This window comes from Balaenoptera borealis, assembly GCF_965194805.1.
Source record: "Balaenoptera borealis genome assembly, chromosome: 12".
Taxonomy (NCBI): Eukaryota; Metazoa; Chordata; class Mammalia; order Artiodactyla; family Balaenopteridae; genus Balaenoptera; species Balaenoptera borealis.
In genome coordinates, this window is record NC_138869.1 from 39224609 (window position 1) to 39250085 (window position 25477).

The 25477-nt window shown below is 50.2% G+C and overlaps 1 protein-coding gene across 9 annotated transcripts in view; it reads right to left on the reverse strand.

Moving 5' to 3' along the window:
• The window catches only part of CACNA1D (calcium voltage-gated channel subunit alpha1 D), a 320332-nt gene that overhangs the window by 80989 nt on the left and 213866 nt on the right, over nt 1-25477 (reverse strand). For 5 of the 9 annotated variants that reach the window (XM_082347971.1, XM_082347967.1, XM_082347965.1 and 2 more), the window contains exons 9-15: nt 24840-25009; nt 8755-8842; nt 8393-8452; nt 7400-7426; nt 3464-3624; nt 2282-2507; nt 1944-2151 (exon numbers count right to left, since the gene is read on the reverse strand). In XM_082347971.1, the coding sequence (XP_082204097.1) occupies nt 1944-2151; nt 2282-2507; nt 3464-3624; nt 7400-7426; nt 8393-8452; nt 8755-8842; nt 24840-25009 (940 nt within the window). The remainder of the gene's footprint in view (nt 1-1943; nt 2152-2281; nt 2508-3463; nt 3625-7399; nt 7427-8392; nt 8453-8754; nt 8843-24839; nt 25010-25477) is intronic. The other 4 variants (XM_082347969.1, XM_082347972.1, XM_082347973.1 and 1 more) reach the window with 1 other exon arrangement.

Below are 25477 nucleotides of genomic sequence, written 5' to 3' on the forward strand. Positions count from 1 at the left end.
GAATTTATCCTACAGACCTACTGTCACACATGTGCCCCATGGTGTATCTTCAAGGTCATTCACTCAGCCAAGACGAGACACAGTGGAATATTCATCAGCAGGGGACTAGACCCATGAATTCTGACACACCCACACCACAAAACATAGCAGCATTGAAAAGGAGGCAGCAGCTTTTTACGGACCAATAAAGAAGGTTCTTAAGGACACGTTAGGTGTTAAAAGGAAAGATGAAAAAAAGCACGTAGGATGAGCTACCATCTGTGCAAATTCATCTGTAGGTAGACAGGCAGGTAGGTATGTTTATTTACATCTGAGCGAATACACTGGGAGAATACCAAAGAATCTGCTTAATGGTGGTTGCCTCCGACAACGGGAAATTGGTGGCTGGGTGGGAGGGAGACTTGTCACTTTATATGCTTTTCTAACATTTGAATTTTGTGCCATGCACACGTACTACAAAAACAACCACCACCATGCAGGTTTCTCTGAAAGTACCAAAAAAAAAAAAAAAAATATATGACTCATCCACGGCCAAAAATTAAAACTGAGTTATATTACACTTTATTGCTATAGGCCAGGTCTAGAGCAGTGACAGTAATTCCATTCACTTCAAAATGTCCAAGTAGGAAAGAACCTTAGAGATCATTCCCTAGGCTCTCATTTTTCAGAAAATAGTGACTTTCCAAGGTCACAGAGCTGAGCACTGGAGGAGCCACCGTGGGACGTCCATGGCCACTGCCCCTCCTGCCAGGCCTCCCCCCTCTCCCGCAGGACTCGCTGCTGGCATCGCATGTGAAAAGCAACAAGGGCAGATGAGGGCAACAAGGGCGCTGCGTGGCTTGTGGGATCTCAGTTTCCCGACCAGGGATGGAACCCACGCCCCCTGCAGTGGAAGCACGGAGTCCTAACCACTGGACCGCCAGGGAAGTCCCAGGCAGATGGGTCTTTTTTTTTTTATAAATTTATTTATTTATTTTTGGCTGTGTTGGGTCTTCGTTTCTGTGCGAGGGCTTTCTCTAGTTGCGGCAAGCGGGGGCCACTCTTCATCGCGGTGCGCGGGCCTCTCACTATCGCGGCCTCTCTTGTTGCAGGGCACAGGCTCCAGACGCGCAGGCTCAGTAGTTGTGGCTCACGGGCCTAGTTGCTCCGCGGGATGTGGGATCTTCCCAGACCAGGGCTCGAACCTGTGTCCCCTGCATTGGCAGGCAGATTCTCAACCACTGTGCTACCAGGGAAGCCCCCAGATGGGTCTTTTAAATCTACCTGCCAGGCTCTAAGGAAGGGCTTCAGCTCACAACACACAAGGTGGGGGTGTGGGACGCCGCAGCGTACAGCCAGGTGGGGTGGAGAGGCTGGGCCTCTGAGCGCGGGGCCACCTGTGAACCTCTGACACCGCTGCTCCCTTCTCAGCCCGGTGCCCGCAAAGGCCCCCGCAGCAGAGACGTCCTCAGAGTCTGTGTGTCCCCGTTACATCACACGAGGGAGGACAACACAGGGCCAGAAAGCTGTCACAACTCCTTAATCACCCTGATTCCTCTGACTATACACCAAGGCATCAGGGCTTTAGAAGTCACTTCTCTGCATAAATCCATTATAACCAGGATTACAAAACTTGCCTGCCGTCAAAAATTAGCAAACGACAAGAAGAGGATTTTAGAGCCTATGTCACAGGAACCTCAGAAACCTCACACAATCAAACACAAATTTTGGGTTGATTATTTCATAATACAACTAGTGGTCTCACAAAAATGTGAAATCACAGCACATAGATCTGGAGTGAGATGCAAAACAAATGACTTAAATGGCACAAAATTAATCAGAGTGTTATTAGGGCAGAGATTACTAATATAATAACAATGGAGTGTTTTGTCTTATTGATTCGTGGACAGATGAGAAGGCAACCCCTAAGGTGCAGCCCAGGGAAAGGATGGAGGGGGACCCACCTGGAACACTGTTAGAAGCGCTTGAGGGAAATTATCAAAGGTGCTCCGCTTGGTTTGCGTTTCGTCAAAATTAAACTTGCCGCCGAACAGCTGCATCCCCAGCAAGGAAAAGATGATGATGAAGAGAAAAAGCAGAAGCAGCAGCGAAGCGATGGACTTCATGGAGTTTAACAAGGATGCCACCAAGTTGCTCAGGGAGGTCCAGTGCCTGCAAGTCAAGACAAGGGGGTGAGCCCAGAGCGCCACCTGGGATGGGGCAGAAGGTCCCCCAGGCGGGGACAGGGCTGACCACCACCCACGTTCAGAAAACACCTGCAGTGAGATGCGCACGTCCTCACCTGGTCACTTTGAAAATTCTCAAGAGCCGAACACAGCGAAACACAGAGATGCCCAGAGGAGACATGATTTCCAGTTCCACCAAGATCGTTTCAGTAATTCCTCCACACACCACGAAGCAATCAAACCGATTGAAAAGAGAGACGAAATATGCCTGGAGACCCAAGCTGTACATCTTTACAAGCATCTCGCAGGTGAACAGAGCCAAGAGGACTTTGTTGGCAATATCTAGAAAGACAAGGGGGCACACGTCCTCGGGATCTCATCATGGGAGTGGCTCTGACCTCCCCCCCCCCCACCTCCCTCTCACCAGCCACTGCCAGAAGTGCCCCAAGAACCTCTGCCCTTGTCTCTGCTCTTGCCCCAACTACAGAAATGCGGCATGAACACTCATGGTCTGCTTGTCTGTCAGGCTCTAGTCCTGCTTCTGGCTACTACCCAGACATGTGCCCCTTGGAGAAGTTCCTGGGTTTCTTTGGGCCTCAGTTTCACTGACTGTAAAATGGGGAGGGGCGTCTTACCACATAATCTCTGATACGTTCGAGCCCTGAAAGCCTACAATTCTGCATTTAGGCCATCATGTTGTTTTTGTTTGTTTGTTTCAATCAGTAACAGAAAAAAATCTGTCGGATCTTCCTTACAGCACCATGATCTAAGGAGCAGTTGCCTATCAAGGTCACTTCAGAAAATACCACCCAGCAGGCTGGAGAGTCAAACAGAAACAGGTTTGATTTGATGTCAGGCAGGGCTTCACAATGGCTCGAAACTGTTGAACTCAGAATGGGATGAGCTCCCGTACCACCCAGCTGGGGCATTCGAGGTAGATGAACAGCCACCGCTTGCCAAGAAAACTACAGAGGAAAATAAAGCTTCCAGTGGAGACGGGGAGAAGGGATTACGAGGTCCCTTCCAGCTGCCTGATTCCTTGATCCCAGGTTGTCACAGGGTTAAGACAATGAGCTGCTCTGGAATTATCAGCTTCAAGGTGCTTCACGCACCACACGGCACAGACCGCACGCCCTCTCCAGGTGCGCCCTGTGCTTGGTTCTGCCGCCTTCCAAGCTACTGCTCACTGGAAATGGTCCTGAATGCTACCCTATGTCCATCAGAGAAGACTAGACTGCAGTCAGCCAGCCTCAGGGATCCCCTACTCGGAACAAAGAGAGAACGGCTTCTGCTTATACCTTGAATCTGTGTCAACCAGTCGGGCTGGTCGTAGTGCTCGGAGGAAATGGTCAAGGTGTTGAGAAACACCAGGACAATCACCAGCCAGTAAAACGTGACGGACTTCACGGCGGCCCTGCACCTCCTGCGACTGAAGCGGTTCCAGCGGCGCCAGCGGCGGCTGCAAGAGAAGCAAGCGTCACTCCCTGGACGACAGATGCAGCACCTCATCAACATCACTGAGGAGTAACTGCACTCTGGAGGTCCCAGCTGGGGTCAGGGTGCAGGGAGGAAAGATGAGAACAAATGGCAGAGAAATGACCAGACCTCGTAAGACAAATTACTTTGGTTTTAAAATACAACTTTTGAAAGCACAGTCTTGACTTGATCATGCTATCAGTTTCCTTCCTATGGCTTTAGATAACCCCATAATCTGCCATATGCAGTCCTCAAACCAGTTGGGAAATCTAGATATTCACAGAATCATGAGTTCGTACACATATGCAGTTCATGTGCCCACCTCGAGGCACATGGATCTGTCCGAGCTCTCAGGGCAGAGAGACCAGCTTATCATACACATCTCTCAAAGCACCTCAATCATCATGCGGAATTTACCAGGCAGCGAAGTGCTCCCAAACCTGAGTTTTCCTTTTACGGAAACTTTCAGTCCTTTCTTAAATCTGGAGGTTCCTCTGGAGCTGGAGAGAGCTGTCGACGTTGAGTACTCCTGAGTCATCAGGTGCCCTTTCTAACTAGGGATGCTCAAAATATACCTTCAGGAGAAAAGCTAATATTGAATCATGTTTCCATACAAATAGAATGAGCTGAGCCAAACAGACAAGTAGCATGTCCTCTACCAATTCGCAGTTGCAGTATGTAATTAGAGAAAGTATTCTTTCCCTTAGCCCGTCTCCCTATAGGAAACGTTCCCTGCCACAGGATGGCTTGGTGAAGGGGGTCCCAGGGAAGGGCCGGCCGAGTGGCAGTGTCAGCTCTGTCCAGGCTGTGCTCAGTGACGGGGGTGGTGGGCGCTTCCTCTAGGTGCTTGAGTCAGAAGAATCTCCAGGCTGTGTCCAGGGCTGCAGCCCTGGCCGACTCAGCTGCACTGATCTGCTAAGAACACTGTAACCCAGGGGCCAAAGAAAGAGTTGTGTCAGCTCTTTGGCAAGACCTGGAACAAGCAAGGTGCATTTGGTTACTGCTCTTGCTATGTGGTTTCTGATGGTAATGGCAGCTGGAAACATGATAACCAGCATAGAAGTCCACTGAGGACACTAAAAACTTTCCCCACAAGACTGGGTTTCTCCTGTGATGCATAACTCAGTACACATAAGCAAGGTGGCCTGGACAAGATCCAGCCTTGGTGGGTCTATTCATGCTGCAGTGACAAGTCACAGGTGTCTCCCAAATCTAGGGGACTGTCTCATCCCCGCAAACCCTGCACTAGGCACGTGGAGATGAAGGCATGGTCCACGGCCCCTGTCCTTGAATAGTATACCGGGCTGTGGCAGGTAATTATAAATCCACACCAAGTGTTACACCCAGGGTACTGTGTACAGGAGCAAAGAGAAGGGAGCTGCAAGGGATCTTTGGAAGAGTCGGGGAAGGCTTCTCCAAAAAGCTGAGGTCTGGGCTGGCTCTCGATAGCTGAGTAAGAGTTAGCCAGCGGCGAGAGGGCAGGGCACTCCACTCAGCTCCCCCAAAGAGACTTGGATGGGAAGAACCTGAGTGTGTGGTACATTTGATGGCTTGAAAGCAGTCCAGAATAACAAAGTGCAGAGTCTGGGAAGGGTGTCAAAACATGAGACCATGTTTTGGTGAGCTGGGGGCCAAATTATGAAGGAATTTAAATACCCTCTGGCAACAGGAAGTCCATGAAAGGGGGCTTTTAATTTTTTTTTTGGCCATGCCCCACAGCATGCGGGATCTTAGTTCCCTGACCAGGGATTGAACCCGTGTCCCCTGCATTGGGAGTGCAGAGTCTTAACCGCTGGACCGCCAGGGAAGTCCTCTTTTTTTTAAGTCAGGTTTACTGAGATCTAATTTACATATGGTAAAATTTACTCTATTTAGTTCTACAGTTTGTAATCACAATCTAGATGTAGAATATTTCCATCACTCAATAAAGTTCCTTCATGGCACTTTGTAGTTAATCCACTCTGCTCACCCCAGCCCCAGAAACTACTGATTCGTTCTCTTTATTATTTTGCTTCATCCGGAATCCTATGAACAGAATCATACAATATATAGCTTTTTAAGACTGGCTTCCTTCACTTAGTAAAAATTCGTTTGTGATTCATTTGTGTTGTTGATCTCTCAGTAGTTTTTTCCTTTCTTGTTGCTGAGTTTTAGTCCATCATATGGATGAATTATAATTTGTCTACCCTTTACCATTTGATGGACATTTGAGTTATTTACAGCTTTTGGCAATTTTAAATAAACATGTAAATGTTATATTTATAAATTATATATATATAATGCTTATGAATATAAACATTCATGAAAAAATTTTCCTGTGTAGATACCTATCTTCATTTCTCTTATATAAATACCTTAGAAGTGGGATTGCTGGGTCATATGGTAAATATCTTTGCTTTATTATTTTTACCAAGACAGAGAAGTATGGTATTGAGAGATATCTATTTTCATAATCAATATGTGCCTAAATTATATTTAAATCATTTCACTCTGTACTATATTTTCAATAATTATAGAATGTGTTGTTCAGCCACTTAAGGGTACATCTGTAGACATAACCTAAGACTGCAGAAGAATCTGAAAGATCCAAACACAGTATGCTTAGAAAATGCAGATTTTGCATCTAATGTATACTGCATTAATAAACGATGTGAAATGTTAAAAAAAAAATTACTGTTTGACTTTATAAGAAACTGCCAACTTGCTTTTAAAATGGCTATGTCATTTGACATGTAGCAATGCATAAGAATTTTCATTGATCTGCATCCTTGTCAAATGTGGGATTGCCAGATTTTTTAATTTGATCCATTCTATAGATGTGTCGTGGTATCTCACTGTGATTTTAATTCTCATTTTCCTAATGACCAATGGTCATTTCATGTGCTTATTTGCCATCTGTATCTCTTCTTTGGCTACTTGCCTATTAAAAATCTATTGTCTATTTTTTATTGGGTTGTTTTCTTATTACTGACATTATTCTTTATATATACTGGGTATTAGTCCTTTATTAATTATGTTTTGCAAATATTTTCTCTTCCAGTCTACAGCTGATCTTTTTCTTTCAAAGAGCAGTAGTTTTAATTTTGATGAAGTCCAATTTATCAGTTTTTCCTGTTACGGCCAGTGCTTTGGGTGTTGTACCCAAGAAACTTTTGTCTAACCCAGGGTCACTAAGGTTTTCTCCTATGTTTTCTTACAGAATATTTACAGTTTTAAGTTTTACATGTAGTTGTACTCCATTTCAAGTTAAGTTTTGTATATAGTGGTAAAACACTGTTTCTAACTGAAAAATAATATTTATATGGAAAAGTATCAAACCATTGGTATACAGTTCAATGAGTTTTTACCAACTGACTGTGTAACCTGCACCCAGAACAAGAAAGAGAACATTACGAGCAACTCAGAAGACCTCTTGAGCTTCCTTCCATGGAAAAGCTTTAAGCAGAGAAGTGACAGGAATTATCTCTCTCAGAGAAAGGACTCTGGGAGGGGATATAAAGGGTTGATTAGTAGGCACAATGTTGGTCATTGTTGCATCTTATTGGTCTGTCTGTTTTGGAGGGGGGGATCTTTGGCACCTACTACACTGTTCTCCAAGGCAGGTACTTACTGTTTACTGGGCAGATTGACCTTCTACACGAATGTTAGCGCCCACAGAGCAAAAAACCAAGTCTAGAGCAACTCTATGTAAAATTCAGAAGTTTGAACATAAAAAACCCACACAGGCTTAAGAAAAAGTACAGAAAGAAGATACTGACCTGAGCTTGGATTTTGAGATGGCTTGACTGAAAGAAAGACAAAAAGAATATGATTCCTGTTAGGAAGTCTTCAGAATACGCTCCCCCCACATTTCAGCAGAGATATCATAAAAGCCATGCATGGAAGCCTGGACCCAGCACCCCCGGCTCCCACAGCGGGCCAGCTGGGGTGAGCGCGGAGCAGGGGGCCAAGCGAGAGAAGACTCTTAGCTGCCTGAGCAGCCCTGGCACAGGTGGTGATGCCAGGGGTTCTTCTCCCCTCACCCAAATGCCTCACACTGCAGCCAGCAGGCCCTCTCCTGCCCACAGCTCAGCCTCACATCTCAACAGCAGCACATGCTGCTGCTGCTACAGCAAAAGGAGCCCTGGGCTCGGAGTCCTAGCTCTGCTCTTCCCTCACTGCGAGAGCTGGGCAAGCAGCGCACCTTCTTGAGCCTCAGTGTGCTCATCTGTAAAATGGCAAGACAAACCCATTCCCTGCCTATTTCATGCTATTGTAGGAGGGAAGAGCAAGAGAGAGGAGGCAAATTTACTTCATAAACTGTTGAGTTTCCTGCTCCTAACACATCATTTTTATGAACCTCTGCCAAGGAGATCAGATTCTCTTAAAAACAACACCTGTACTCAACAGACATAAGACCCACAGGACACCAGCAGAAAGCAAACAAAACCGCATGGGCCTCCCCCAAAAGCAGGCGATGCTCTGCACGCTGCTGGCGCACCCGCTGCTGCAGCCCAGCTCGTCTAGAAAAAAGCCAGTGGGTGTTAAAGTGATGGCATCCTCCACGGTTAGGAGAGGGTGGTGCAGGGTTCCAGACAAAGTGCGTGAGCCGAGGAGGGCACGGTCTCGTTATCCAGCCACTATACATGAGGTCGGGAGACCCCGTGAGTGAAGGAAACTTAAATATGTAGCACATTCTATCAGCAATTCTGCCATACAAGCCCTTCAAAGCACTGACGCCAGCACCAGGCTCAGAGAATCGGGCCTTTTACCCCCACCGCCGACACCCAGAGGGCCCGGCCTTGGTGGCGCCTCTTCTTCTCCACCAGCACCTAGTGGACACAGGGGAATTGCCGGGTTACCTGGCTCAGCCCGCGGCAGGCTCCACCTCAGCGGGACAGACCGCTTTGAGGGAAGAGGCAGGTGAAATGCTGGGGGTCTGGGGGATCTGGGCTAGGGGGAGGACCAAGGGGTCCAGGGTGAGCCCGCCCGCCCCTCTTGCACCTGAGGCCATGGCTCCAGGGCTCCCCTGAAATCTGGGTGTCTTCTTCATATCTGCTTCTCTAAGAAGCCAGAAGGAGCCGAGAGTTCAGGGCACCCCCCCTCCCCCCCCTCCCCCTCCCCCCCCACTCACCAGAGGCTCCCACAGCAGCCTTGGTTCTCGCCTTCCCCACTCACGTTCTCCGTGTTCACAGACTCCGTCTCACTGGTGGGCATGCTGGCTGTGGGGAGAAGAAACGCTTTAAATGGTGCCACGGATGCACTGTGCGCCCGGGGATGGGACAGATGTGATCTCTGCCTCCAGGCTGACCCCTGGGGAATCGGGCAAGAGGGCGAGGAGGGTGATGAAGGGTCCTCAGGGGCTAGACCGGCAAAAGGAAATGCCAAGAAGCCAGGCGCCTCCACAGCGGGAAGCCCTCATTTCCGTGATCTGCTCAGGAAGCCCACAAAGTCCCCCGACAGGAAGAGATCCTGTCCATCCAACTTCCCAAGAAAAGAAGCCTGGGCACCAAACTGATTCCTGCCTCTGTGCCTGGCGCCAGCTTATTCTTCTGATTTCCAGGTTTGCGCTGAGAGGCCATCAAAACATCTCAGTTACAGCTACGTCTTTTCTTGTCCCAACAAGAAGTACTCTAGAAAATCTGTGAACAAACCTAATATTTCACAAACAGATTCTTATTTTAAATATACTGAAGGAGAGGAGGTATTATAGAGGGAGGAGTGCATGAAGGTACCAAGCGTAAGCTCTTTTTAAAAATTTAAGAATTTGACTCATTTTCCGTTAATCTATCTGATGTTCTTCTGCCCAGCTTGTGAAGCCAAGATGCAGACGGTGCTGACCAAAGGCACCGGCACTAGAGCACCAAGAAGTAGTCTTATGGGGAGAAGAAGGTTTTCTCCCAACCAGCGGCCAGAAGGCAAAGCTGCCTGTGGTCCCAGTGCTACCAGGGTCTCTGGGCACATCTCCCTCCCCCATAGCAGGATCCTGAGCAGAAGTGGAAGAAATGTTGAAATGCACCTGCTAGTGTCAGGAGGCCCTGGGACCCACCCAGAGCCACCATCTGGCACACGGGTGTTTTTTCTCCTCCACTTGATTCAACCCTAGAAACATCACGGACGTGTGCTGGAGACCAGGCAGCAAAGGAGATGTGGGACGCAGAGAGGGAGTGGGCTCTGCACCTGCCCTGGAGGACCCGTGGGAGAGGCAGCCCCCTGGCTGGACTTCAATCTACTGTGACAAGAGCTACCGCAGGGGTCTGAGCAAGTGCAGTAACGACTCATTCTGCTCTGGGGTTAGGAGAGGTCGTCAAAGGTTGAAACACAGGAGAATCACCCAAACCCATGCACTTCTATTCCTTGATGCATAACTTTGAACTGCAGTGACCTTATGGTTTTTATAGACCTAACGGCGCCAACAGGAAAGCCTTTCCCCCTGCAAGCTCTGCCCATATGGCTCCTCTTAGGAAGGACGCCTTGGTTTCAGCTGTAAAACCCGGCAGTGGTGCCTGGAGTGCTGTGGGGCGGAGTCTGAGACCAGCTCAGGCACACAGGGCGAAGGCGTGGGACCAGCGAGCTCTGTCTGTGCAGTGAACGCCTGCGGACCCTGCTCAGGGGAGAGACAGGGTGTGAATGACAAGGATGGACGCAGACCTGACTCGAAGGGCCCAGAGAGCTGAGAAACATCTTTTCTGAGGCACCAAAGAAGACCCCTTCCCTTCTGTGAGCACCCAGGGAACTGAGCCTGCTTGCGAGGGGTGGGGCTCAATAGCCACCTCCAGGCACATTTAGGCAAAGGTTTCAAAAGTGAAGACAAAATGATCATTACAGACCCATATAATAATACAGCTGGTATTCTCACAGAATAACCTTTTTCTTCCTTAGTTAAGTCAAAAGAAATCAGCTACAAACTTTGATTCACTCTTTCACCATTCCATGCAAAAAAAACAGACAAAAACACCACCCACCCGCAAAAAAAAAAAAAAAAAAAAAGCCCACAATCCAATCACAGGAAAACCTTTAACAAAAAGCTCCATCAAGAGATAGAAACACACATACACAGGAGGCTGCTCATGCAATTCACTTCTCCATGACTGTTCCATGCTCTGACTTCAGCAGAAAGACTGAAAAATCATAAGAGTCAGCCAAGTTCATTGTTAGAGGTTCCTCCTATAGGTCACCCTTATCTTCAGGAACAGCACAAAGAAAATCACGGTGGGAGACCCTTACAAATATGAGCATGAGTCGTCTTTGTGGAATGTTTTTCTTGGTGCTTAGTGCCACCACTAAGAGGACAGAAGTTGAGAGCAGCATGGGGCGGGGGTGGGGTGGGTGGGTGAGGGTCCTCGGCCTCCGTTAGGTCCTGGCTCTGCCCTGGGCAGTCCCACCTCTCTTCAGGCTTCAGTGTCCTGCCTGTAAAGTGGGGACACTATCTCTAGACTCCTGAGGGTCACTTCCATCTCTAACAGTTTACTACTTCACGGTTCTAATATTAACCACTATTAATCATAGTGTAACTTCAGTCACTATTTCCGAAAGAGCAAACTTCTTCTGAATGGGCTAAAGCTTTGTGGCTTTTTACTCTCTGGGGCCATGTCCCATGATGACATCAATAGAGTTGCTGCATTTCATTCCTAAAGCTCGTTTTTCAAATGATCTGATCCAAACAGATAAATTACACCACCCTGCCTATGGGAAGGGGGGCAGGGGGGATGGACATCATTTTGCATTTCTGGCTCTATGCCAACTACTAGTGAATGAAATGTACAAGCTGCTCCCTGGACTAGGGTGGGGGTGGGGAGATAAGAGATAAAACTGAACTCCCCAAGCAGAAACTGAGGCTGCACTGGTGGAGAGAATCCCCCTGCTCGCCAAGTGGGCTCCATCCTTCAGGTGGGATGGGACAGTGGTTAAAGCGGGCTCTCAGGTTGGCCAGATCTAAGTTTAACCCCACACTTGGGACCGAACATCTCCAAGGCTTCATTTTCTCTTCTGTAATCTGGGGAGTACTTAACCTCATAGGGCTGTTGGCAGAACTGTAAGAGATGAGATACAGAGTGGGTCTGCAGTGTCGGGCCATCGGTGAGGCCCATATATGATGAATCCATCATCTCAGAAAAGCTTTCCTGGAGCTCCCTGGAAGCAAGGCGACACTCTCTAGATGGTCCAAATCCAGTGTCACTTCGCCCTGCCCACTTCTACTACCGCACAGAGGACTGTCTTTTGAACAGTCTTCCGCACTTCTGAACCAGCCTCGGCCAACACCCCTGGTTTGTATCTTTTCTGTCTTAAACTGAGTTATTTCTAATTTAGCCTCTTGTACGGAAAGCAACTTTTCTGGCATCACTGTTTGACACCTACAGAGCCATAGGTCCCTAATAAATAAATCTGTTCCAGAATCATGTCCCTAGGGCTCAGGAGGAGGGGGAGAAGGGGCAGGTGGAGGAAGAGAGCAGTGACCACGCTAGAACGCGGTGACCTCATTTGGTCCCGGAAATGGATCTGGATCCAGTCCCTCCCCCCAGGCCGAGGAGCCAGGCTCTGGCCGGGGCCCTGGCACCCTTCCCGTCCACTCCAGCCTCTCCCTGCGGCCAAAGGAGTGTTTCCTTTTCCAGACGTGTAGAAGACACAGGGCCCAGTGGGCATAACCAAGGAGCTTGTTTGTACATTAAAACATTTCACCCTTCACTTGCACCAGGCATTCATTTTTTTAATGTTCATAAATTGATATGGATTTCACTTCACTTAGCCCCAATAGGATCCCATCTACATTTTAAAAAATCAAGACAGGAGAATCACAGACTGTTAGAACTGGAAGGGGCTTCTGAGATGACACGAACAAACGCTGTGATTTCACAGATGACAGAACTGACCCACTTGCCTTGGGACACGCAGCTCACACGTGTGAGGAGAAAGCTCTCCTGAGTCCCTGCCACTGTGCCACACCACCCGTGTGGCTTTGGTACATCCTTAAATATACTGGTGTAGGTTTCAGTATTGGTACATGTTGGTATGTGTATGGGTATATACTTAAAACTCCATACATCAAAAAGTTCCAAAAACCAAGCAAGCGTGTTACCCACCAGCCTTGGTGTCTGGTCCTAATTAGCCAGACCACTTCCAGGAGATCAGCCCAGCAAATGTGGGGAGTACAAAAATCCAGGTGGGACGGGGAATACTGGGACTTCATAAAAATGCAAACAGAAAGAATTATAAAAACCCAACTAAGTAAACCCAAGGACGAATTATCAGAACATGTGCCCTTCTCCCTAACCGGCTGCCGCAGCATCAGAACTGCCCCATTCAGGGTGACCTCTCTGTCCCCCTGAGCAGGGATTCAGCGTTCACTGCTGACCAGTGGCTAGGCCTAATTAGGGCTGCAACAGAGAGACCCCCTCAGACCTACAGGCACCAGACCCTCCTGCAGAAGCCGGGGCCATCTGCATGCAGAGAGGCTATTAGTCCTTTTCCTTTACACGTCGTTTCAGGAAACTTTAGAGCTTTGTTGAGGAAGTTTTCATTTTTAAAATATGAATTTGAAAACACTTTTCAATGACTCCAGCTGAAACCAGGCACTAGAACAAGCCTGTCGCCTGTGCCAGGATGCTGACTTGCCCTGCAATCTGCCTGCGGAAAATCTGGGGTAGCTCAGGGCCTATGCTTTGCAGTCGATTCCAGGCCACTGGGATCTCTGGGGAGAGCTCCAAGGCAGACCCTCAGGCTTCGAGTGTGTGCGCGCTGAGAAGGGGCCCAGAGTTGCTGCTGTCGGCGAGGGGATGGTGCCAGCCAGCCAGGAGCCCAGCACACCCTGGACTGCAAGTGAGCGTCGCCAGGGCCACCCAGGCAGCCTGGGCTCGGCCCCCGCTCGGAGCGCTCTCTATGGATAGCGGGTCACACTATTTCTCTTTAGGATCTAACTGTAGGGCCTGGACGCCATCGTGGGTAATGCCACACAAGATAAGCCAGGGAAACACGCTGTTTCTCAGGCTAGCACAACATCATCTTCACCAACGCGTAAACATTCCTCTATCTACCTTCTCTCTGAAGGACGACGTAATTCTCAACTATATCTGCCTGGCTTGTGAATTCAGAGGGAAATCAACACACAAATACACGCACGCACACGTGCATGGGTACGCACGCCCGGGGGTCTGAATGAGTCTCTGTGTGGGTCCAAATAGGCAGCCCCCAAATTATGTTCACCACTAACAGGCACAGCAAAATCTCAGACTAACTTCCTACAGTGATGGAGGCTACTGAGCCCAAAGCGTCTAGGACAGATGTCAGAGCAGCTTGGTCTCTGTCATCGGTGGTACGGGGACAAGTCCCCTTTCCTCCCGGGGCTTAGTTACCGAATCTATAGATGAGCTGTTTGGCAGTTGCACCTCTAAGACCAATTTACCTCTGACCTGACAGAACTGCTGTAAAGAGGAAACACCCACAGGCTGTCTGATTTTACTGCCAGCATCAAGGGGGTTCCCCTCGCATGCCCCCACAGCTCGGCAAGGGGAGCAAGACACGAGCAGCACCGCGAAGCTCCTGCCCACCCCTCAGGAGGGTGGCCAGGAGGCCAGCAGCTGGCCCATGAGAACCGGGTCCAAGTCGCGTCCTGGCAGAGCGCCCTGGAGAGTGGAGCGGCACAGGAAGGAGAGGCCTCTGCCAGCCGCGGGGCCAGGGACCACGGGGACCCTTGCCAAGTGAGCCTGGAGCTCGCCGGCCTCCTCCTGCGACAGCCTCGCTCACAGATGTCCTGGGCCTCTAGGACCCTCGCTCCCCTGTTCTCCACGGGACAGGCTTCCTTGCACTCTCACGGCTCTCTTCCAGCACTTCCCTCCACGCCCCAGCAGCCTAAACCTTCTCACTCTTTCCTTTCAAAGGCAGGGGGGCTGGTGAGGTTAGACAGCTGAGCAGTGGCAGGACCATGGCTGCCTTCCTTGGGGACAGGGGCTCCGAAGCCAAGATCTCGTGTTTTTCTCTTATTTTCATGACAAGCACGAGCAGTGCCACGACACCCCCCGGAGGAATCTGCCTGTGCTTTTGCTAGTGGTGACACGCTCAGCCGTCACAGGGTAACGGACTCCCGTTGTTGTAAAGAAGCCAGGCTCGTGTTGGAGAATGTGGGTCAAGGCCAGACCAAGGTTTCTGTGTCGAAAGCAAGAATCATGCCCCAATAGTAACTATTTCTGTATGACCAGTGACATGGGGAGCACAGCATCCCGACAAGGGCCCCAACCCCACTAGCACCACCAGTGATGTCAGGGGCCTTCTTTAGGGTCCCTAGGTAGCTCAGCCAATAAAAGGCCCCCCGACCCCAACAAAATACAGTAAGTTTCCTGAAAACATTAGGCGGCTTCCTCTTCCTGCAGATCTCAAGGCTCACCCAGAAGCCTCAAGAATCCCTGAAAAGCCATGAGGCCCAAGCCCCCGCTTGGGGGGTGGGCACCTATGTGCCCAAGGAGGGGTCTCTGCTCCCCTAGGACGGGAACCACTCATCTGCTCGTGATAACCCCCTGGAGCTGTAGGCGCCAGCCTTTGAAAACTTATTTCTCACGGCCATCACAGTATTTCCTGCTTAGCCGAAGCCCATTTCTCCTGCGGAGGCCTTCAGAGCTGCACCAAGCTTCTTCGCAAACCTCTGCAGGCACTAAAGCTGTGAGAGTCAGCTCTGTCTCTGCCCCCAGACCTGCTCCCAATCTCAGGCAAGTTCCTCCTCTCATGGGGCCACCACATGCTCTCAGAGCGACGAAGGGCTTATATCTCATACTCAGTGTCCCTTTCCACTTTCGGGCCTTCTGAAGAGAGTAGGAATCTAATACAACCTTCATTCGGACCATCCAGGACTTGCTCAAGTCCAGTTCCCATCACCGCTGTGCTCGGCATTCCCACGAATGGCTGAGACCACTCTTCAGCAAACGGGGCAACGTGAACCCTCTGCTCTCCTGGCGGCTGGCTTTGTGTCCCTAAGTCTGAATCTTCTCACGCAGACTCCTCCAAACTCGTCTGGCCAGGGCCGACCTCGGTGACACTAACCAGGTGTGCACAGGCAAAGCCCTGTGCTGCTGTGGGACCACAGGGGTGGCTCGGGCAGGCAGGGCAGGACACCAGTTGTTTGCATAGCTGCCCTGCATGGGGATGGTCCTGACGCCAACCCCAGGGCTTCTGATGAGGGACCATGTTCAGCATTAGTCTAGAGCATAGATTGATACTCAACTGATTCCCACATAAGCCCTTTCCCCATTCCCACTTGTAAATGCAAGGGCCCCCAAATTGTAGCATCCTAGAAGTCTGCTTTTAACTTCATTCTCGAAACTGACACTACTAGCTTTAGCCTGGTCCTGGGCAAACCAGCCAGAGATTGGAAGACCCAGAGGCCATGTGAAACATGTAACCTGGAAAAGAAAAAAATCAATCAAATAACATCATTGGAATTTCCAAACAGTTTAGATTAAAAAGCCTCATTTGGGGGAAAGTGTTTAAAAAGTCTGTCTTCCAGTCTAAGAATATTCGTGCGGAATTAAATAAATTTTCTGAGTTGGTTCAGCTGCTTCTTTAAAAGGTACAGTTCAAACAGAGGAAACTGCAATGCTATGTTGGCTAAGACACACATCTGGGGGAAAGACAAGAGGAAGACAACGCGGCCAAGTTTCAAAGAAATCAAATGAAAACACAGGCATCTTACAAACATAGCACACAGCACATGCACCTCACACCATGCCCGTGTGTAAGGAAAAGGCGTCAGAAGTCTGGGGAGAAGAGTCTCCCAAAGAGAAAGTTCAATCTCAGCAGTTTACCGTGATCTTTAGCCCTGTGTTGGCGAAAGCAGCAAAACCTCCTTTTCTTCTTATCCTCTTTTAGTAAGTCGGCCACTGTGACCCCTTGGGTGGAACACAGGCAATTCCATTATGCTTCAGTAGAGGGCAGCAACAGCAACGTCAGCAGGCCCGAGGACGCCAGAGGTGGCCCCATCCACGGGCTCTGATACACAAACCCCAAAACTACCCTCCTTGCACGGAGAAACCTACAGTTCGGGATCTGACGGGGAGAGCAGACGTGCACCTTCTGTAGCTAGTATACATAACGCCGGTCTTCGAAAACCTGTCCTAAATAAACAACCAACTAACCCACTCTGGACAAAGGTTTCCAAGGTCTGGCTTCCCCTGTAGGAAGGGCGTTAGGGAGAGGGCACTTCAGCAGGAGTCTTGGGTACTGACCGGCTCTGTGAGTCTAGCCAGCATCGCTATATGAGGCAGGACACTTGGGGTTCAAGTGGTGGCCTCTGGACCTGGACAGACCAGGTCTAATCCCAGCCCTGCCACTTACTGGCTGAATGACTGTGGACATGGTACCTGATGGTGTTAAACCTTAGTTTCCTCACTTGTAAGATGTTAATAACAGTTGGACCTGCACTTCACAGAGTTGTTCTAAGAGGTGAATTGTAAGTATGGTGAAATATAGTGATACAAGCATTGGCGAGGCGTAGTCAACCATGACAACTCCCCTGTGGCCACTGGGTCACAAGAAAATGATTCTAGGGTCTCCAGCCCCATCCAGCTCTGTGATACGATGGCCACTCTGGAGTAGAGGCCACACGCCCCTGGGCAGTGCAAGGGCAGTGGAAGGAATGGCGGGTGGGCAAGGGCATGGGGGAAACTTGCACACACGACTGGTGGGAAGGGGAAGTGGTGCCACTCGGCATAACACGTACATTTCTGACGTGGGCCTCCTCTGGGACCCAGCAAAACCCTTCCTGGTAATCGCTCCCATGGGACGAAGGGCACGGGTGGTCACACAACTGCTGCATTTGGGGGGATGAGTGGCGGCGAACATGCAGACTGTGGCAAAAGCTTGGCTGGAATCCCAGCTCTGCCACTTAGCAGGCATGCGGCCCTGAGAGGCTGCTTACTCCCTTGTGCTTCGCCTTCCCCCTCTGTCAAGTTCTGGTCTCGGAGCTGTGTGAGGAATAACAGACTCACGTACCCACTGCCTTTACAACAGTGTCTGGCACAAAGGAAGCATGTGATGGAGATTATCTGGTGCTATTTCATTCAACAAGTAACCACTACGAGCTTGTACGTGTGACAAAGACTGTGCCAGGGGCCAGCCACCCCGTGCAGAACAGAAGCAGACCCTATTCCTGCCCCCACGGAGTCTCGTCCCAGTCTCGTGGCAGAGGAAGAGAGCTACCAGACAATCACACAAACAAGCGTAAAACTGTAACTCTGACAACTGCTGTAGACTCCATGTGCTCTATAGACTACCCAGTCCATTGCGGCAGATTTAAACTGGCCACTTATTGAAAAGAGCCAAAATGTTGTTTACAAAAACACAGAAAGATGTCTACGGCACACGGTTCAGTGAAAAAGGCAAGTTACAGGACCATCTGTGCTGGGCGATCTAACGGTTGGGACCAGTGAGCGTGCTGTGTGTGCAAATGCAGGTTCTCATGTGCACAGGTGAGGCCGGAAAGAACAGGCCCCCATTGCCACACCTGCTTCCCTCTAAGAAGAGGGATGAGAGAATGGTCTTATTTTCTAAACTTTGATACTGTATGAATTCCTTACAGTGGGCAAATATTGCTTACGTAATCCAAGTATATTAAAAACAACCACCACCCTGAGTCGGGACTCTACAAACCTGGCTGGAGTGCCCGCCTTCCTCATCATGGTGGGGCAACCATCCCCAAGTCCATCTCCCACCAGCTCCCGTGAGGCCAGCCCCAGGCAGACGACGGCTCCCAGTACCACCCAGGGGAGGGGGTGTCTCCCGTAACTCCAGCACTGGGCCCTCTCCAGAGAGGGCAGGTGTCCTGGGTGCATGTTTACCATATGCAGCTCTAACTGCTGCTGTTTGCTTTACAGCTTCTACTTGAACGTTTTCCATTTTGAACTTACACCCTGAGGTGGTTTAACTGTGATGAAAGCAGTTTCATAAATCAAAATTTGAAGACACAGCCTTTTACACAGGACCAACAAATTCCCACGCCTTGTGCTTGCAAACAGCTATGCCATCTCTGGTTTTCTGCCCACCCCCGCAAATCAAACATTGTAAAAGGCATCAAGGGGGCATGTGCAGAAGGGAGGTGCCAGCTATGACAACCTTGTACACTGAGGGGGCAGCTTCCCAGTGCGAGGCGGGCAGGAACAATGCTCACAGCCTCCAGGACAGCTGATCTGATGAAGAGAAGACAGAGGCCCTCCCCAGTGGTCAGAGTTGGAGTTTCAGGTATCCTCCCCTCTCTTTCTTTGGGCATCAAATACTCCCACTTACAGGGATTACTGATCATTCATAGTTCCCACAGTAAAATGCCTTGCCTTTCTGGCCAGAATTTTAGAATGAGCTTCCTTGAAAAGGATTTCATTGTTTTTAATGCTATTTTTTTAAAAAACTAATCGCTGACAATGAGAAGAGTTTAAAATAGAATTTTAGGCTTTCAGATTTTAATGGCCCCAGCAAAACTCCATTGTTAACTCAGAAACAGCTGCATACGTCTGAAAAAATCACTTTGAGATTTGGCAGAGTTTCTTAAGAAACTTGAAGCTCTGCACAAAGTTAAGTAAATTATCCTTGAAAATTTCCCAAATGCTTAGGAACTAACTTCCAAGGGAATCTTGTCCATTCAGTTAATTGTGTAACACCAGCTTTCTATCAGGAAATTTAGGGAAATGGTGTTGTACATAATCTGTGGACGCACAAAGCCAGAGCTACCTGTCACCGTAGCTACCAGATAGGCATAAAGGAAGGAATGTCTCTCCTTCTGTCTTCTTCCAAGTATGATATTCAGCGTGCTGGCATTCAGGCGTCCCCAACCCTGGTGTCGCACTGGAACCTCCAGGGAGCCATGCGTGGGTGCCATCACAGACCAGTGAATCAGCGTGGGGTGGGGCACGGCACCAGGATGCATCCTCACTCCCCAGGTGACTGTCACGTATTGGGTTGGCCAAAAAGTGCCTTTGGTTTTTAAGTAAAAATAAAAGACACATTGTTCATTTTCACCAAGAACTTTATTGAACAATGTATTCAGCCTTTTGTTCCACTACCTTCTGCCATTTTTCAGGCAACTTCATAATTCCATCTTCCCAAAACTTTTTATCTTTTCGAGCAAAGAACTGTTCCAGGTGCCTTTTAACAGTCTTCCAGGGAATTGAAATTTTTTCCATTAAGAGAATTTTGTAAAGACCTAAATGAACGGAAATCCGAAGGTGCAATGTCTGCTGAATACGGTGGATGAATCAGAACTTCCCAGCCAAGCTGTAACAGTTTTTGCCTGGTCATCAAAGAAACATGCGGTCTTGCATTATCCTGATGGAAGATTATGCGTTTTCTGTTGATTAATTCTGGATGCTTTTCATCAAGTGCTGCTTTCTTTTCAGTTGGTCTAATTCGGAGCAGTACTTGTTGGAATTAACCGTTTGGTTTTCCAGAAGAGGCTCATAACAGAGGACTCCCTTCCAATCCCACCATGTACACAACATCACATTCTTTGGATGAAGACCAGCCTTTGGTTGGTTGGTGGTGGTTCATTTAGCTTGCCCCACGATCTCTTCCGTTCCACATTATTGTACAGTATCCACTCTTCATCGCCGGTCACAATTTGTTTAAAAACAGAATGTTTTCATTACGTTTAAGTAGAGAATCGCATGTGGAAATACGGTCAAGAAGGTTTTTTTCGCTTAACTTATGTGGAACCCAAACATCAGAGCAATTAACATAACCAAGCTGGTGCAAATGATTTTCAATGTTTGATTTGGATATTTTGAGTATGTTGGCTATCTCCCGGGTGGTATAACGTTGATCGTTCTCAATTAATGTCTCGATTTGATCACTACCAACTTCAACTGGTCTACCTGACCGTGGAGCATCGTCCACTAGGAAATCTCCATCGTGAAACTTCACAAACCACTTTTGACACATTCGATCGGTCACAGCACCTTCTCCATACACTGCACAAATCTTTTTTTTGCATTTCGGTTGCATTTTTACCTTTCTTGAAATAATAAAGCATAATACGTCGAAAATGTTGCTTTTTTCTTCCATCTTCGATATTAAAATGGCTACACAAAAATTCACCAATTTTGATGTCTTTTTTTAAATGCACACTGATATGACAGCTGTCACATACAATCTAACAAAATTGTTTTGAATGAAGTTGAAGACAACTAAGTGCTACCAGAGCGATCTTACAGAAAAAACCGAAAGAACCTTTTGGCCAACCCAGTACAGCCAGAGTTGGGTACTGCAGATGCAGACAGTGACATTTAGTGGATCAGAGAGAAAAGATAATGTGAGTGCATCTCCAAGCACCTGATTTGACATCTGTTCTCTGACACCAAGCATCACCACACTAGAAATGGACTTCAAGGGCCAGAAGGCTGTGCTACCATATCTCGAAAGTGACCGAGTCGACAGATTTGTTTTCCATCAATACTTGAGAACCTTATAGTTCTTCAACACGAAAGTACAGGGATGATCCTAAAAGGGGTCCTCACCCTGAGGTTGAGTAGAGATCTAGTAATTCTCCAAAAAGAATTCTGTTTAAGTCAAGTTTTCTTGGAGTTTAATGACAACAGCAGCAGCAAGTACTGTGACAGCTATGACGACTCTCGCCGGTTATCGAACATTTAAAACCCTCATGACAACTCTGTGGGCAAATAGCTTTTGCCCCTTCCTGCAGGCAAGGAAACTGGGGCTCAGAGATGTTGGGTGATGTGCCTAATACTCCAGTCCAAATTCCAAGTCACCAAACTCAACTGCAGCCAACTCCAGAGAAGGGACATCAACATGCCCCCTGGCCCCGCCCCTGCCTTCGTTGGGATTATGACACCTGCTGTTATTAATGGCTTCCAAGAGTCCCCTTTGTCTAGGCTGAGTCTCAGCCATCAGGGAGGCTTCTTCTCACACTGTCACTTAATTCCTCCATGTCTGGGAGGAAACTGTCCCAGTGCATCCAGGACCCAACTGGAAAGGACAGTCGATGGAGTCAGCATCCTGAGGCACTGTGGACACAGTCGGGAGCCCGAGGGAGTGCCCCACCCGTTTTCCAGAGAGAATGCAGGGCAGGGCTGGGGTCGGGGGTGAGTCTCACACACTCGGGGAGGACAGTGGCAATGCCCACACTTCACTGCCTGCCAACAGGTGACAGAGACCAGACCTGGTGTGTGCAGGTGGAAAGTCAGCCACTGTTTGCTGGTGAGGAGGACCACGTGGGCCGGGGTGAACCATTCTCCCCTGTGTTTCTGGCTGTGGCAAGGAGGAAATGGCTGGCAGCCATGGGAGGCCCCAGGGAAACCCTGACAGCACTGCTCCTCCAGGAGGTCTGGGCTGCGGGGAATGTGCTCCTGGGGAGGAGGCTTGGGGTCTCTTCTCAAATCAGTTAAAACTCAACATGGTTCCCACAGCCTGGGATTTACATCTTCATTTCCAACCATCATCCGTCAAGGCTCTGGGACTCTGACGACTAGGGGAATACTGTAAGCCTCGCTCCACAGGACACCCCAGCACCTGGCAAAGGAGCCACTGAAAAGCCAGGGGGCACTGGAAGGAGGCGCCATTCTGGACCAAGCACCCAGCTGGTCCTGCATGTTCACCTGTACATCACTGCGCAGAGCAGAAGCCACGATGCTGACGTCCCTGAGACACGGCGCAGCTTTCTGGGCACTGGAGCACCGGTCGCACAGTGAATTCTGAGGCTCTGCAACTTTTAAGGGGGCTTTATTTCCTTCCTTGATTACTCTACTAAGTAATGCACTTAAGGGTTTTGAACATGTGTACCTCTGCACCTTGTTTATGCCATTTCCTCAGCCCGAAAAGCACTCCCCCGCCAACCTTCCACAGCCAAAGGCTGCTCATCCCTCAGAGCGCAGCAGGGACACGGCCTCTCCGCGGGGCCTTTCCTGCTTCCCCCACAGCCCGCACCCCCGTGCCCTTCTGGGCTCCCACAGTGGACAGCAGGCCCTGGGTTAAGACGCCAGTTTCTCCACTCTGTCTCACACTAAGTTACCACGGCAAGGTCTCCAAAGGCAGAGGCACTGATTTTGCCATTAGACGTTCCCTTACAGGCAGTGGCAGGACACAGGAAATGGGCTAGGACACAAGAGTGGACCCTCAGGACGACTGGGAGACAATGGCTCAAGTCCAGCAAAAATCCCTACTCCTCAAATCACGGGCCATAGAAACAGTTCTAGCACAACTGATGTTGGCTCCGCTAAGGTAGACAGCTGTCTGTTTCTAGAGGTGGAGCAATGAGGAGACGAAAGGACATCCACCTACAAAAGAGGGCCCTGCTCAGCCCCTACAGGACACACCTACGCTGGCAGAGCAAGGTGCTCTGCTCCAGAGAAAGGACAAGACATTTGCCCGTTTACACATAACAGGTGACGGGCTGGGCTTAGGAGAGCAGGGCAGGGGGCTGGTGGTCCTCTGCGGGGCAGCGTCAACACCGCAGCTTGGGAACGAAGAGGGAAAGTGGGGGGCAGGCAGCCCTGAGCTGCAGGCTTGTGCTGGCCATGCTGCAGGGGCAGAAGCTCTGCGAAGGCCATGGGATTCTGGTGCGAACGCCGCAGGCAGAGCTGCGCCGAAGACACGCAGACACTCCACACACCTCATCACAAAGCGGGCATGTCACGGGTGTGGAACTCACATGAACGTCCACTTAGAAACTCTCATCCCATAGTCGACAAACCTAGTCTAGAGATCTCCCCAGTTCCCTCGGCCTCAGGGGGCGACCCCCAGGCTTTCCTTGAGGAGGCAGTCGTGCAGCCTGGGAAGCAGGGGGCCTGCACGCACCGGCCTCTCCCCACCATTAGCATACAGGACTGAGTCAAGTGCGTATCCCTGATGACAGGAAATACTCTCCACGGAAGCACAGACTCACAGAGTCCCAGGCTTGGAGAATTGCGAAGGCGGTCTTGGTCAAGAATCCCCTCCACCCTGGGTCTCAGCCTCAGCTTCCACTCGGCCACCCTCCCTGCTTCGTCCCACCCTCACCTGCACACCCTCGGGGCTCCAGCTGAAGGAAGAGCCCATCACAGCCTCCCTGAGCCTTTGTCTGCCCACCTCCACGTCCTTCTCACACCACTGCCTCAATTCAGATTGCTTTTCCTGACATATCTCAGGTCCATTTGTCCTTCAAGGCCCAGGTCCCGCGAGCCCACAGCTATGCCCTAGACCCCTAGGCCATCCCTTCCTCCTCTGGGCACACTGCCTGCCTCCTCGCCCGACCCACATCTCCGTCTCCTCGTGCCGCATTCACCTGTGTGCGGGCCCGCCCTCCCCAGAAGGAGCAAATCCCGTCCCCCCAACCCCCCCATCACGAGCCCACCCGGCATCCCGCACCCAGCCTTGCTGAACGAAGGGCTGACTGCATGAAGTTGGAGGGGCTCCGCTCCGGGGGGGCCTACCCAGCCATCTTCCACGGGGCGGGGCCTAACCTGCGTCCCCAGGCCTCTCAATGGACCAGCCCCCTCGGTCTTTACTATCAACTAGTCTAGATTTGAAACACATCACAAACACCTTAGTCAACTCCACTGCTGAACTTCAATTTCCACTTTTACCTGAGGCACAGATGGCCTCAGGAAGAGTAAGAGCAAGAAAAGCATATGATGAAAGAGATGCTTCGGTTGACAATGACAATGAATTCCAGGGGTGGACCGAGCAATGCCTGGTGTCCCCATGTCGGGTACCGGCTGGGTGGGCTCCGGAGCGGCCCCGCTGACTCACATGCCTCCTAACACCGCCCTAAACAGCAAATTGTTGTCTTCCTGGCCGGTGATGGGCTAAGCATTTGGCGTCCCCTGGCTGGTGCAGGTGGGAGCCACTTCAAGGAGCAGAAGGGACGAAGGCGTCCTGCTCTTCAAGATCCCTTCCAATAACTCGCTCTGAATTGGAGGAACCACAACTTCGTCTCCTCTGGTGCAAGGGTGTCTTACTGCACCCCTGCCCCAGAGAAGGGGCTTACTCCATTCCAGAGGGGCAACCGGCACATCCGGCTGACCCTCCCCGACCATAAAGCCACAAGACGAGATACGTATCTAAAGCCCACACCCCAGGCAGAAATCCAGAGTCGGTGTAAATGCACGGCTCTCGCTGATGTGCAGACCCAGGAACCGGAGGGCTGGGAGGAGGCCTCAGTCTCAGACCGGGTCAGAGGGAGAGACACCTGCGTGGGCGGGCGTCTGAAGGGCACACGGGCTCTGTCTGGTCCCGAGCAGGAGGGGCGCCACCTACTATTTCGTTTGCTCTCCTCTCCTCCTTCTTCTTCGTTCTCGGGATCAATGTCTTCTGCTTGGGTGATCCAATCCAAGTAGCCCCTGAGATCCTCTTCCAGCTGCTGCTTCTCCCGCAGCTTCTGGAAGTCTCCCCGTGCTTTCGCCTTCTCCCTTTCCTTTGAGAATTCTCTGGGGGAGGCAAAGAGAACAGGCACAGGTCAGGACATCGCCGGGTACCCATGCCGAGAGCCGTCTGCCCTGCTGCACAACAGTGTTGCAGCAGGACACACGGCACCGAGCACAGCCACATGAGCACAGCAATGGGGGCCACACACGTGGACAGGACACACGACAGTGCCTTCCCAAGCAAGACTGTGGGGGTCAGAGTTGCAGAGACCACACCAACGCACATGCACCGTCCCTCAGAAAACGAACTCCCTTCAGGAGCTCTGTGCTCCCAACAAGCCGAGTCCCAAAACACCACGAGCTGCCCGTCACGGCAGGCCCGTGACCCCCCACCAGGGGCCTGGACTCAGAGATGTCCCACCTCCCCAGAGCCTCCTCAGATAGCCGGCATCACGCTTGAGAGAGAAAGGATTCACGAGGGCCAAGCTGTGGTCACAGACGGCTTCTTCCATATTTTGAGGGAACACTCAG